This window comes from Lampetra fluviatilis, chromosome 5 (genome assembly GCF_964198595.1).
Source record: "Lampetra fluviatilis chromosome 5, kcLamFluv1.1, whole genome shotgun sequence".
NCBI classification, from domain to species: domain Eukaryota; kingdom Metazoa; phylum Chordata; class Hyperoartia; order Petromyzontiformes; family Petromyzontidae; genus Lampetra; species Lampetra fluviatilis.
This window is the reverse complement of record NC_136279.1, coordinates 5,630,028-5,645,951: the sequence shown is the minus strand read 5'-3', so window position 1 is coordinate 5,645,951 and position 15,924 is coordinate 5,630,028. Positions and strand designations below refer to the sequence as shown.

Genomic DNA, 15,924 nt, shown 5'->3' with positions numbered 1-15,924 from the left:
TCTCCTCAAGGAGCGCAAACCATCGGGCCAAGCGAACTCCGCGTCATCTTTGCAGAAGCAGCGGCGGCGGCTTTCTGGCTAGCCAGCGGACAAAGATGGGCCAACCGGCGTCGGCCGCTTTCAGATGGGCTCACCTTGTCTTGACGGCATTTATACAGCGCCTTAACCAAGAATTGACGACGGCACAAACAACGCGTCGACGTGACGGCGGAGATGAAGCGAATGAAATGGATGAGAGGAAGCAATGGGTGGCGAATCTGTGATTCGCGAATTCGGTGAAAGCGAAATTGATGACAGTAAATAATGATGAACGGATTGAATGAATGGGGTTAATGAGTAATAGCCATGTAATGAGAATATGAAGAGGGAACAGGAGTGGTGGTGGTTATGAAGGGGAGATTAAGGGGTCTGCGGCCGTCTGGAATGCTCTTCCTTCTGATATTAGAAAGCCACTGGAGCTTTGCACGTTTAAATCATCTAGATTTAAAACTAATTTCTTTAGGACTGCTTTTTGTGTCCAGTTTGTTGTCCTTCCCCTCTGCGCCTCCGTTTAGCACGGTTGGCTACGTATGGCGCGGTAGAAGTTCAACGTACATCAAAACGAAAATTACTCGACACAACGCTTTTGCAGAACGAAATAAAAAATACAGAATGCACAAGTGCAACTCTTAGTACACAGCAGAATTCATGTGTAGAAATATATATATACACCCAGGGCACCGAACGCAGATCACATCCAACCACAGAGGCGGATACACCTCGAACCACAACCAGGCCATTGACTCAGACCTGTCAGGAAGATTTTTTTGTGCAATAAAGTGTTGAAAACTACCGTCCGTATTTTTCGTGTAAAAAACTGATATGAAAGAAACAAATAATTTGGTGATGCCACCGCTGCATTGGCAGTGGTGCACAAGGACAAATGACAACCAAACTTAACACAATGGCCAATAGCACTGCCGACAAAATACACACGCATATAATATGCACATATATAATAGGTGACGTTATTGGCAATGGTCCTTCTCCTGCTATGAAGAAGGGTCATTACCAGAAACATAACATGTGCTCAGAAGAAGGCCCATCGCCCGAGACATCACCCATGATATATTTAATCTTTTACGGCGAAAGAGTCATTGATGAATGTGTTTAATGCTTCAATATTCGTGAAAGTTCAACAGTCGAGGTAGGGTGACAGCCACAGTTTGTGTCGAAGGGCAGGCAGCACGCCCGTACCTGTAGGCACGTCCAATTAGACCGTGTCCAACCAATGAATAAAATATGTGAACAAGAGAAAAGATGAAGCAGTGACGGAGGTGGATTGACGGTGATTGATGACGATCATTTGCCAGAATGAAGAACGTGATTTCATGATGGAACACGATACCCTCTCATAAGCTTTCTGGCCACGTTTGTTTCTGAACGATCAATGCACCACCTCCTCCTCCTGCTGCGACAGGCATCGCTTCCTTGGTGTGCACCTCTTCAAAAGTCAGAGGCTCTTTTGAAGCTTGCTTTTGTGAGTTTAACTGCAGCTCTCTGACCCATACAGCTACACCAAGCGTCACTCCTGTCTCAGACGTATGAGACGAAACAGCCGCGGCATCGCCAACGATCGCAGGGCCGCACCGCTCCCCTTTAATGAAAAGCCCGTGAATGTGGCGCACGCACCATGCAGCTGGCAAAGCCGATTCCGCCGAGCTTGGAGTTGATGTAGCTCCACACCCCCACGCTGCCGCGGCGGATCAACTGCCCGGCGGCCAGCTCGAGGAAGAAGAGCGGAATGCCCAACACGAACAGCAGGATCACGTACGGGACCAGGTACGCGCCTGTCGCGGGGAGAGGGAGCGGTGGAGGTGTCGGGAGTGGGGTGCGGGAAAGGTGTGCGAGCGTTAGGTGCGGAGGTTAGAGACAACAGGGGTGAGCTGCTATCATGAGCATTGTTTCGGCAACAACAACAACAAAACGTCAGAGTGGGTTCCGTGTTCACCTCCTGTTTTACAACCCTGAGCCAGTGCTGGAACGCCCTCATTCCTCGAGCAAGGGCGAGTCTGTCCACAGGGCTACGACTGTTGACTGGTGGAATGGTCTCTACTTGAGGGAGCTCTTGAGAGCCCCTCTACAGGACATTTGGCCTACTCTTCCACGCAGGCCAGACGCCTTGGAAGAGGGGGAATTATCTCGCCCATTATAATCAAGTTAAATCATGTGAATGACAAAAATACGTTTTTCCAAAAGTATGGATAAACTCTACCACGTGGCCACCAGAGCGGTGTGGAAATAAGTACGGAAGGCTCTTAAAATTCTGCCGTGTTTTTTTTTTATAGCACGTGGTTGAAGGAAAAAAATATGCGGACTTAACAATAAAAAAAATTGTGACTAATTTGCGGCTGTCATCTTAGACATCTTTTGCGAGTTCAACCAGGATTTGAACTCGAAACCTTCCGATTGTGAGCCGTCGTTCTACCGATGAGACACTTGGCCGGTTCATAATTCTTTAAGTTTGGTTGAATGCGGGGAAACTCATCCGTGATTTGAGCCAGGTTCTCCAGTGCAGCAAGCCGACAATCTTAGACCCGTCACCAATGACTGCACAAATGACGCCCGACGTATAAAGGTGGGTTACAAATAATTGAAGATAAAACACAGCCAGGATGCTAAATTAATACATCGCATGAAAGACAAAGCCAAACAACTCTTTGTAAAGTATGGAGGAGCATTGTCTCGTGGGTAAGATAGACCCTAAGCAGTGACACTTTATATTAAAATACTGCAGTTGTGTGGCGTCATTTCCTAGGGCAGCGATGTACAAACTTTTTGGATTGAGAGGCGAACTGACTAACATACTGGGAACCACAGGCCACGAACGTATAATACACAAACATGAAGATTGGAGAGAAATTCATGTCAGGAGAGCGATTTGACAGCTACAATTGAGCGGAGAAATGTGAGATAGAGATGTATTTTGAAGAGAGATGTACGAGATTAGAGATGTATTCAGAGTAGCAATACCGCAGGCAGGATATGTATTCAGAAGACAGATACAAGACTGAGATTCAAGAATGATAGGAGACATTCAGAAGAAATACACCGCATGAGCTAGGAATATGAGATGTACTCAGAAGAAATATAGAAGAGAGATAGGAGAACGTTGTAATCTGAGAGGCATAAGCGAGAGGAGGGAGAAGTACAACAATAAAAGTGTGTGGATCGAGTCCTTAATTCATGCAGTGCTGCATGTACTTCACTCCCCGGACACAGAGTCCCTCTCCCCCCCCGGTCATTACAGGGCCTGTATCCTGGCCGTCATCTTTATTTCACACAAGGCATGTGATTTAATCAGGTTTATTTTGGTTTAATAACTTCATTTGAAATCCACGGTGGCCTGTTGTTTTTTTTTTTAAGTGAGCGATGCCACGGGATGGATTAAATGGAGATCACAGGCTGCATTGAGCCTGCGGAGCGAGCGAGGGTTGGACTGCCTTGTCCTGGTGCTGCCGTTGCTAGACATGATGACCTCACGTTCCAGTGACTCAAGAAGTCTCAGCAGAGACATCTTGCACATTGTGATATGACTCACGATTTAGCTGGTAATAATAATAAATAAATTACAGTGTGTGTTATATTTCGATTGAAAGCTTTCGTGACTGCAGGGATTCATCTTCTTGATTCTTTCGGTAAAGTCACGTAGAAGGGAAATAATAAAATAATAAAACATAATAAAATAATTCTCACGACGTTTCTGCCACAACGCAAGCAGCCGTCCTCAGGTGAAGAACAGGTCTATCGGAAAGACAGCGTCTGAATGAACACCACCATGCTTGGCAGCGTATATTTAAGCTGGGTGGAGGGCGAAGAGCGCCTTGACAAAGGAATTTGCATATTAAGAGGAATTTACCATATTTATGGGAAATTGCGATAGTGAAAATTTGTATGACTGCAGACAACAACTCTGTGTAAGCGCATTTTGCTCGCGTGTTTACGTGAACGGAATGCCCTTTGGGGTCAATGTATACCAAATGGAGTGGGATTGGGTGGATTTTCAACTGGCGTTTTTTTGTTTACTCAGTGAAGCCGTGAACCCTGATTAAGAACGTACTGTGGTTGCAGCTCTGCTATGCCCCGTCACGTCCGTCACATCACTGGACTTAGTTTGTGTTCGCATAATTATTAGCATCATCGGCAGCAGGGGCAGCATTCATATCTCTCCACCACTGTATGACGGGCTCTCGAAAACCTGGCCAAATCGCATTGTCCCATGATGCCCCAATCCATCTCATTCCTGATAACCCGTGCGCCACCACTCCCCCACGCTTAAAGTATCAGTGATCAACCAACAAATCAATGTGGCATGTGACGTCATCTGCGTGGGAATAAAAAGGCTTGACCTTTTAATATTAATTTAGCACTCAATCTTGGACCAATCCTCTGCCAATGTGCCCGGTTGTAAATAGGTTAAATCCGATGAAGAAACACAACTTGATGAAAAACATATCGTCCATAACGGAGCACTTTTTCGAAAGTTGTCGTGACTTCCCCGTTACAGACAGACGGACGCATGCACTCACGCACGGACAGACAGACAGATGGACGGACGGACAGACAGACAGATGGACGGACGGACGGACGGACGGACAGACAGACGGACAGACAGAAAGACGGACAGACAGACAGACGGACGGACAGAGCCAACCCATCAACGCCACTTTTCGGCCACAGGCTTTGGAAGGCTCTTTGAAAAAGTGACGCACGTACCTCCCCCGTTCTTTTGGCAGAGGTAGGGGAACCTCCACACGTTTCCGAGCCCGACGGAGAAGCCCACCTGGGCCAGGATGTACTGCAGCTTGCTGCCCCATGCGGGCCGCTCATCCTCGTCGTCGTCCGCGTAGTCGGCGGCCGCGGCGGCCGCGGCGGCCGCGGCGGTTCCAGCCGCCGCCCCTTTGCCGAGGGGGCGGCCCTCCGCGATCGACGGGCTCTTAACGTCGGGACGCTCGGCATGGCCGAGCAGGTCGGTCACCGACTCAGTAACGTCCGCATCCCTGAGGACCACCTTGCTGTTTTTCCGCATGGGTGCCGCGCGCTTGCCCACCACTCTGCAGCAGCGTTGTTTTCCCCCTCTGGGATTTCAATCGCCCGGAGTGTCAACAGCGCCAAGGTCGACGAGGCCGAGGTGTGTGCCAAGTTGAGATCCCAGAGTCGACAGTGCAGGAAGGTGAGAGGTTACAGCACAAGTTCGCCGCTCGTGATCCCGGAGTTGGGATCCTTCGGAGCGAATCCCAATGTTGACAGCAGGAACCTCAGACGAGCGAGCTGAGAGCCCAGGATCGAAGGCCAGCAGATGTGTTCTCAAGGCTGAGAGTCCAGAGCTCAGTTGAAGCGAATGGTCCGGAGTTCACAGCGATTGAACTGAACAGCAGCCTCGGGTCCTTGTCGGGCTTCAGCGGAGACCTCCGCAATGTCTTGGCTGCGGCTGTGTTGAGACGAGACATTAAAATCAAGGTTAAAATAATAATCGTCCATTGTAGTCATATTAAGGTCAGGCTTTTGCTTTGAGATGTGGTATCAAGAATGCATTTTGATGTTTTGGGTTTGGATGCGCACATCAATACTTTCATAATGCATTGATTCACTTAGTAAATTACTACTTAAACTGGACATGGGATATATCCAGATCAATACGGATCCGGGGCTTCGGCAGGGTTTTCCAAATCCGAATCTAAAGCCCTGAAAGCACCAGATATGAGTGGATCACGGGGCATACACTCCGTGCACACAGCGAGGTGAAATGAATAAATATGCCATCTATTGGAGGGAACACATCGTCCTGTCATAATATATGTCTACTTTAAGGAAAACAAAGCGACATTCGTTTCTCAAAAGACGTTACAATGATAGATTACAACTCATAAATGTATTTATTTTTTAAATAATAATAAAATATGAAGCCCTTTGTCAACACACTGCTGGATGACGGTGTCCCGTTGCCAGTTATCGGGTTGTCTGGCCATACTTCACCACGCTGATAATGTGTGTTGGTGTAGGGCAGGGGTGGGGAACGTCCGGCCCGCGGGCCGTGTAAGGCCGGCAAAACCATTTGGTGTGGCCCTGCCAAGGCAACCGCAGGCGGGACTCGAAATTCAATAAATCTAGGAGCAAACCTGGAAAAGCAGTTGCGAGTAGCAGCAACATCATCAATACCAGCAGCTAACATCACACGCCTCGCCAAAAAGAAGCAGTTCCAGCCATCGCATTAGGGGTGAGTTCATTAAATGTTTGACCAAATATAACAGGCTAATTTTGAAGTTGATAATTTTGTATGGCCCGCGAACGATGTTATAAATATCCAAATGGCCCTTGGCAGAAAAAAAAATCCCCACCCCTGGTGTCGGGGGAAGCCACTGACCGCTCACTTCAGTCACGGCCATGGATTTAACTCACGCCGTTGCATTTGTAGCGCAGTGATCTAACCACCACGCGACTACCGTCCCCCACACACGTTGCTGAAATACCACAGCATACTGCACAAAAACCACGAAGCGCGAATTGACATTTGATTGGTTAAAACGCGACGTAGTTCTTTGTACGAAAAAACTCCGTTTCAATTCACGCGGCATTTTGTCAATTTGAGCAGTGTCAGAGTGACCTGCATTCAGAGCCAATGCCTCCGGCTCCAGCATTATACTTTTAACCGGCAGATGGTGGTAATCACAAAGATATACAACCGTGCCTTGGCTAACTAAATAAAATAATAATTCTCAGCCCTCTGTCAACCCTCTGAAGAATGAAGGCCTCGCCATGCCGTGACAGTTTAAGGACAGCGTTATTTGAAAGTGAACATGCGTGATATGTAACATTCAAATAACCATGCGTGTACAATCAAGCCATAAAATAAAATGTAGTTACTGAAATCGTTTTCTCGTTGCAATTAAATTATAATGAAGCAAAAGGTAAAGGGACTGCAACTGCTCGGTCACACCACTGCTGGTGAAAGGATCTCGACTTGAGGGAGCTCTTGAGAGCCCCTCTAGACGAGATTTGGCCTACTCTTCCATGCAGGCCAGACGTCTTGGAAGAGGTGGAATTATCTCACGCATTCTAATCAAGTTAAATGTATGAATGACAAAAATAAGTATTTCCAAAAGCATGGCTAAACTCTGCCACGTGGCCACCAGAGCTTTTAAAAGTCTGCCGTGGTTTTTATTTTATAGCACGTGGTTGAAGGCAAAAAATATGCGGACTCAACAATAAAAACAATTGTGACTAATCTGTGGCGGTTATCTTAGACATCGACAACCATTGGTGGTGTCAGACACCCACAGTGGAAGCGCACGTAGGCCGCGGCACGGCAGCCTCTTGAGCCAAAGCCTCCTGGCCATCTGTGAAAAAGATCTTCATAGCTCATCGGATTCCTCCAGTCCAAATACAAATTTTGATCATGACAGAATGTACGGTCCTTGCCTATAAACGTCTTGCAGTTCGACAGCACCGCATCAACACGCAAGCCTGCACGCATCTGCTGCCGTGATACTGAATGTCTAACCCCGGTTCCGCGTGTACTATTTGTACAAACAAAACAAATCTCTCAGAGAAAGGCCCTAACGCCTGGTGGCACGTGTATAAACATACATTTCAATTATTATTTATTCACGCGGACGGACGGACGTCGGAAAGATGCGTCATAAAAATCCGCGTGTTTATTTTTAGTTTTTTTTTGCTCAGCACCCACGGGCAGCGAGCAGTCAGCACCGAGGACAGCGCAAAAAAAAAACAAATCGTGACGTCCACGAGGCACGAGGCAGCTTCTGACGTCCGATGGGCGCCGCCCTCCTCGAGCTCATAAATAATTCACGGCTGAGCGCGCACGCACGAGATCACGTGCCGCGGACGCCGCAGTGAAACAATAATAAAAAAAAACCCCGTCAAGTGTTTAACGTGGAAATGTACGGGCTTGCCCGAATGTGCGTACTACTCTGCAGCGATTGAGGAGGCTGACGTGCAGCAGCAATAGACGGAGTTTTGCCAACGTAGGACCATCCAAGAGACGGCGACGGCTTGGGCATGACTTCATCTAGCAGTGGATTGACCATGGTTGTTGTTGTTGATGATGATAGTCATACAGTGGTTAATGCAGTACGTGTCATCGCTTTTGGGTGTGGTGGCACACGCCTGCGATCGAGTGCTATGGAGTCAGTGGTCTGTGGTGCACTGCGTTCTGATTTGGCCAGGGAATGGCAGTACAGCAAAAAGGATGTATTAGTCCATGGGCAAGAGAAGACAACTTGTGTGTGTGTGTATATATACTCTATATAGTATGGCCACGATGGTCAAATAACTCTTACGACCCATACGGCATGGGGAGGCCCTCATCCACCAGTGGATTGACATCGGGCTGCACTAATACGACTATCCACCGAGGTTGCAAATATTTGAACCAGTCCTGGGTGTTCCCTAGGTTGACTCGGCGTTAAATGAGTACCTGGTGTGGTTGTGTAAACATCACCAATCAGGAGACACAAGCGAGCGGGCGTAGTGCTGCTCACACCGCTGCCTCGTGTGCTGTGCCGGCCTTCATAGGTGCTCGCTAACAGCACTTGCCCCAATATCCTACAAAAAAAAGCTCTCTGCCATATATAGCACACACGCCATTAGCCAGAACCTACGCTCTTTTTGACCTTGGTTGTCTCCTTATCGCCCCCCCTCCGCCTCCTCCCCTCTCTGTTTGCTCCACTCAAGTCTTCCCCCCACCCTCTCCCGATTCCCTTGATCGATGCCGGGCCTTCTACGTCTCCGTTGCCATCTAGACGGTCCCACCGATCGCCAAACATCTCAGCCAGAATGCATCGCACATTATCGCCACGCACGAGCTCGCGACACCAACGTTTCTCTCCCGAAAGCCCGTTCACTCAACCCCAAGTCCCTCCGCATTTTGACCTGTAACTACAGCGACACGCTTGTTTCGTGCCGAATTCTCTCTGATCTCAAACCCGGAAAGCCCCTTCCCCCGATACCAACCAGTGGCACCGCGAGGCATCAGCAAAACTGAACAATATCCGAGGGCCCCAAGCAACTCAAGGGAGAACCAATATTCATGAATAAATAGATGTGCAGCAAACAGCTGCTGAAACGTAAATCCAAATCAACATAATTAGCCAAGTAGCTTCAAAAAACGATTGATCGGTCTCACGTCGACATATCCAGCATCTCCCGTCTCTAATATCACTGTCTCTATTTTTGTTTAGGTTTCTAATCTGACGACATCTATACCCCTTGCCTATATCGCCTGTCGTCTCACGTCGGGGTTTATGCATTGAAAGGGGGCCCACCAACAACATAATTTCTGCTTCAGGTCCCCAATGGGTGAGCACCACCACTTGCTGCTTCCTCTATCAGCGCGATCGCTCGGCTGGCGATGGTTGGGACAAAATCCTCTACGCTTCTTCCACCTCCCAGCCCAACATAGCTGGATTTTGTTTTGTTTTTCGCTGGGCTCTTTCGACGACGACCTGCAGAACCTGGAACAAACCCCTCCTACCACAGCCACCATAAAGCCTTCACAACATATCACAATTCCCACCCCTGTGCAGTAACCAAGCACACCCACATTATCGCAGAAGTCACAAGTTCATGTGTTTCACGATCCAGGCTTTAATTTCAGCCGGAGCTTTCTGGGGGAATGGGATTTGGAGGTTGTGGTGGGAGGCGTTGGGGGGTGGGGGGCGGGAGCTGGAAAATATTCCATTAGAAAATAAGCTCTGCCACGGCCAATGTTGATACACTGCATCTCGTGCAAACAATGTCCTGTGCCTGCCACGTGCATTGGCGAAACCCGTCTCGGAGAAGGCTGGCAGACAGATTCAGGGAACATCACCGTCACCGCAACAGTCTGTGAGCATTTCACATCCAAAGGGCACACTGCCTATACACTGATGTGGCCACACGTTCATCAGGGGTCCGACTTCACCAGTCCATTCTCTTGCAACCAGGCGGAGAAGAGACTTGTACTGAGTCTCGGAAACCAACACACAGCGTCAACCTTGGTTTCCCCAAACTTTCGGTTCAGATGTATGTACGTTGAACTTCTGTCGCACCGTACGTAGCCAACCGTGTGCAGACAAGCACATGCCAGCCCAGTGCGCACCCCCCAGTCAATGCGTGCGTATGTATAAACACACACGCTGCCCGTGTGATTTCTTGTTGATTTAATTACCTGATCATGTTTCTTTACACACAGGGCATTTTATATGAATATATATAGTTTATGTTGGCATTCTCACATAGCCCCGTTCACACCGGCAGAAAACAGGATACACTCATACTGCCCAGGCCTTTAGTTTCCTGTCTCCTAAAGGCCTCTTCAAAATTCACTGTCCTGGTCACGACAACGGGTTTCGTTAATCTGGTCACATTCAGACAACTGTCGTGCCCCCCCCCCCCCCCTGTTGAGCCTTTTCACACACTCGGAATACTCACTACGCTATAGTGACAAAAGACAAACGTTGATTCTCTGGGACACATTACACATCTTCAAGCGCTGATGACTCTTTGCACCTCGGCAAAGCCATCATCTGGCATAGCCCACCGCCCAACCCCACCTACGCTTTCCATTACATGTGAAGTATTGGAAAATGACGGCAGGAAACTCCTTGACGGGAACACACTTCTTTTATTAAATCTTGACTTGTAACAATACAACGCGTGGCCTCTCTTCTTCACAATGCGGTCACCATACAACGGTACAACTCGTGACCTCTTCTTCTTCACCCTACGCTTCTCTTGACTCTCTGGATTCTGTGCTGCTGGCTCTCTGTGCCTCGTGTAGACTCCGCGCCTCGGCTACACTCTTCTCTCGCCTCGTGTAGACTCTGCGCCTCTGCTACACTCTCCACTCGCCTCGTGTAGACTTTGCATCTCTCTCTCTGGCTACACCGTATGCATACTCGGCTCGTGTAGACCTTCCTCTCTCTCTGGCTACACCGTATGCATACTCGGCTCGTGTAGACCGTTCTCTCTCGCTGGCTACACACTATACATCACTCAGCTCGTGTAGACCGTTCTCTCTCTCTGGCTACACACTATACATTACTCAGCTCGTGTAGACCGTTCTCTCTCGCTGGCTACACACTATACATTACTCAGCTCGTGTAGACCGTTCTCTCTCGCTGGCTACACACTTATACCTTACTCTCCTCTATTCTCCCTTACTCTCCTCTACTCTCCATTACTCTCCTCTCCTCTCCATTACTCTCCTCTCCGGGCTCTATCTCTGCACCTTCGTCTTCATTCTTAGATGGTTCCACTTCTGCCCCCTGCTCCTCTGTGCATCACCTTATATACCTCTTCTTCCCGGGAGACGGAGCGGATGCGGACCTCAACGTCGGCACCGCTCCTCAGTTACCCAATCCCCACGCGCTATCCCTACGATCCGGTTCCGCTCAGCGCGTGTTTCCACTCCCCGACCAATCACACCGCGCTGCTACCCGATCACTCCCTCTGGGCGCGTCACCGGCACACAGTCAATCAGCAGCACTACCCCCACCCGCGCACTGATGCCTGCTCCTCCCCGTCAGCGCGCGTCACCACACACACACCCGTACATACGCGCTGGCACACGACATATACACCCAGCGCGTATCACCACTACATCACCCCCTCCCACATAGCTCGCAGCCGGCCCGGCTGCTAACAACAACCAACCGCGACGATAAAACGACAACCAACAAAAAAAAACCCCGTAACCCCCCGAGTGTGCCCCGTAACATAACACAACAACAACAACAACAAGAATAACTATGTACAGATTGACAATGAACACGAAAAGTCAACAATAACACGATACGAGCAAATTCGAAACGAACGCGCCCCACGTCCCTGCGACTACACGCAGTGACGAGGCGCTCCAACTGCCCCGACTCCTCACGAGGCAGGTCATGCAAAGTAGCACGACCTGGCGCGAGTCCGTCTGGCTGGTCCATCGTATGGGGCGGGACACTGACGACCGTCCGGCGGTTCCGGCTGCTCCAGACGGCGCGGAACGGGCCTGAAAGGGCCGGCCCCGCCGCGGAGATCCGGCCGCCGGTGATCGGCAGCTGTCAGTTCCGAGACACCTGGGAGCAGATCAGGCGAAAATACGTGTGGATCAGGCAGAGACATTTCCCCCTCTGGGTCGCCGGTCACGTCACACGCCCGGCCATCACGACACAAGGGGAGGCCATATGGAGGCGAGAACGGTTTCAGTCGGGAGGGGTGAACGTACCAACGGCGCTTTCCCCACTTTATCTGAACGCACTGGGGCCGTGCAACGCGCACGACCTCCACGGGTCCCCTCCACGGTCTCAACAATTTAGGCGACGTAGCCAAGGGTGCCTGAGGGCAATGCAGCCAGGCCCTGTCACCTGGTTTCCATTCGTGCATGGACACCCTTCCGTGCCCGCAACCGTTCATTAGCAATTTGGCGAGCCCGCGAATTAAGCCGTGCGGCCTCCCTCGCCTCTGTCAGCTTGTGAATATTAAACTTAATATGTTCTGCCAAATTAGAATTAGTTCGTGGAGCGGACAGGCCAAGTTGCGTTTCCATTGGCGGGTCAGCTTCCCGACCGTACATCAAATAGAATGGGGAAAACCCCGTAGCTGCATGGGGGGCCATTCTATACGCGGCAAGGACTCCCGGGACCTGCAGGTCCCAATCTACATGTGCCTCGCACACCTGCTGGCACAGCATGGAAGTCAAAGTTTTGTGGAGTCTCTCCACCATCCCGTCAGTCTGCGGGTGGTACGGGGAGGTACGCACCTTCTTGGTACCCAACAGATCGCACACCTCTTGCAACAATTTACTCGAAAATTTTTTACCTTGGTCGGTCAGCAGGCGTTCGGGAGCCCCCTTGTCCAGGACATAGCCCTGGACGAAGGCATCCGTCACAGCCGCTGCCGACTGGTTAGCGAGAGGCCACGCCATAGGCCATCGGGTAAAGTATTCGACCCCCACTAACAAATATTTATTCCCTCTCGGCGTGACTGGGAAGGGCCCCAAAATATCGAGTGCAACGAGCTCGTTGGTACGCGAGACCTGAATAGATTGCAGCGGTGGATTAGCTGCCACGGCCGGTGGTTTACGCCTGGCGCACTCAACGCACCCCTTCAGAATATGCACCACATCACTTCCCATTCCCGGCCAGTAATAGTCACGCTGAAGCAGGGCAAGCGTCTTGTTAACTCCCAAGTGCAAGAGGCGTTCGTGTGCCGCCAAGACAACCCTCCCCCTCACAGCGGAAGGCACCACGAGTGCGTTCCGCCGGGACAAACTGTCCCATTTCAATAACACGCCCTGCTCAAGTACATAGGAGCCGGTACGCTCCTGGTCCCCCTCGGGACCCCCAACCTTGCGGCGCAATGCTAGCAGCGAGCTGTCCGCCATCTGGAGGCGGCCCCATTCGCTGAGCGACAGCGAGAGCAGCGAGTCCCGACCCTGAGAGGCAGTGGAATCATCCCCGATCGGTGCGCCCGCTGTCGCAGCCAGTGCCCCCATCTCCCCCGCAAGCGTCGGTTTACAGCGCGCCGATCCCGACAAACACGCGCATTCATCACAAGGCAACAACCGCGACAAGCAATCGGCATTCGTGTGTCGCAACCCCTTACGGTACGTAGTCGTAAACTGATAGTCCTGGAGGACTTCCAACCAACGCGACAACTGGCCCGAGGGCTGGGCGACCCTCAATGAATACTGTAGCGCCGCGTGGTCCGTTCGGACTGTAAAGTGACGACCATAAAGATATGGCCTAAACTGCTGCACAAAAAAAACAATGGCAAGCAGCTCGCGACGGGTGACACAGTAGCGCTGCTCCGCCGGAGACAACACCCTACTACCGTAGGCGACAACTCTTTCGACACCCCCAATGACTTGGGATAGCACCCCCCCAATGCCCGTGTTGCTAGCATCCGTGTCCAGCAAAAAGGGACTGGCAAAATCGGGATAACACAAGGGTGGGGCACCCACCAAGGCGTCCCGGAGGGAGCGAAACGCGGCCTCCTCCTCCGGTCCCCATTTGAACTTCACTCCCTTCGCCGTTAGAGCGTGCAAGGGTTTTGCAATAGTGGCGAAGTGCTCAACGAACCGCCGATAATAAGAAGCAAACCCGATGAAACTACGCACGTCGGAAACGGACGTAGGTGTCGGCCACGAACCGACACAATCCGTCTTCGCGGGATCGGTGGAGATCCCCGAAGAATCGACAATGTGACCCAAGTATCTAACGGACCTACGAAGGAGGTGACATTTGGCCGGTTTAAATTTCAACTTAGCCGATCGCATTCGCAAGAACACCCCTCTCAATCGCCGGAGGTGTTCTTCAAACGTTTTACTGAAAACGATGACATCGTCCATATAAATCAAGCATGTATCCCACTGCAAGCCCGACAAAACCAGCTCCATAAGTCGCTGAAACGTCGCTGGAGAGGAGTGAAGTCCCATGGGTAACCGGTTAAACTGGAACAGCCCCCCTGGAGTCCGAAATGCTGTCTTAGGTTTCGACTCTTCGTCGAGCGGCAACTGCCAAAACCCCGATAACAAATCAAGAGTCGAAAAATATCGCGCACCAGACAATGCATCGAGGGACTCATCCATCCTGGGGAGCGGATACGCGTCAGCCACAGAGATCTTATTCAGGCGACGGAAATCAACGCAGAATCGCAGGGACCCGTCCTGCTTCTTAACCAGCACAATAGGCGCTCCCCACGGGCTAGAGGAGGGCGAAATAATATCGGCTTCTAGCATATCGTTAACAGCCGACTGAACATGTTCCTTCTCCACGGGACTCAGTCGGAAGGGATTTAGCCTGACCGGCGCCGCATCGCCCGTTTCAATGTGATGGTGCAACAAATCCGTGCACCCAATGTCATACTTATGTTTACTGAATACATCAGAGAATTCAATGAGCAACTCGCGCAGCGCACCCAACTGCGCCGCCGACAAATCGTCCGAGGCGGCACATAGCGAATGGACCCACTCAAGGTCTTCCCTTGGCTCAACGTTCCGCGCGGGGCTCGAGCCCACCTGCGCAACCAACCCATCATCCCCAGGGACCTGCGCCGCGTGAGCCAGCACGGTGCCCTGCGGAATGACAGCTGGTCGCGACCCCACGTTCAAAACCATCACAAACGGATCCCTGTCAGCCCGCACCAAAGTGTGAGCCACCGATAAATCAAGACCCCCGACAGCCTTGTTAGAAGGACCCAAAAGCATACTCTGTCCCGAAGCCTCCCTCACCCATGGTTTCCGCAACCGGAGGGGAATCAACATCTGTGAACCCGGGGGCACTTGCACTGTCTGCGTCGCCACCGCTTGTATCGTAGCGCACGCCGTCCGAATGTCAGTAGGGCCCGTCAAAAATGAAATCCGGCGACCCGATGGCAGTTCAATGCATCGTTGATCGATAAGAATTTTAATAGGCATTTTAGCCAAAAAATCAGTGCCCAAAAGACACGGAACTGCCAAAGAAGACGAAACGAAAACGGGTCCCGACAATTTGATATCTCCAATGCAAATAGACGCCCTAACCTGACCGATAATGCCCAACGATCCCCCATTAGCGGCGTAAAATGGCACATCCACTGGAAGCAGCGGACGACATTGGACTGGAAGAATATTATAAATGAGGTCCGATATAATAGTTGCCGATGCCCCCGTGTCCACTAACACCCTAATCTCAACCCCATCAATAGATCCCGTAACAACGGATGAACCCGCCGAAGCAGCCACAATTCTATGCCCCAATTCCGCCCATTCAATGTCTCCCTGGTCCCGGCCGAACCCCCCTCGCCGAACCGAATCCCCGAACCTTAACCGGCCCTCCTCCGCCGCAACGCGGCGTCCCATGTGTGCCGAATAAACAGGCCGAGCGTGTGAGGTGCCGCGACTTGCCGGGGATTGTA

General features: G+C 50.9%; 1 protein-coding gene across 1 annotated transcript in view; it reads right to left on the bottom strand.

Moving 5' to 3' along the window:
- The window catches only part of LOC144932461 (sodium-dependent neutral amino acid transporter B(0)AT2-like), a 49,317-nt gene that overhangs the window by 16,561 nt on the left and 16,832 nt on the right, over positions 1-15,924 (bottom strand). The window contains 2 exon segments of the mRNA XM_078856540.1: positions 1,672-1,829; positions 4,756-5,470. Of these exon segments, the coding sequence (XP_078712666.1) occupies positions 1,672-1,829; positions 4,756-5,068 (471 nt within the window). The 5' untranslated portion in view covers positions 5,069-5,470.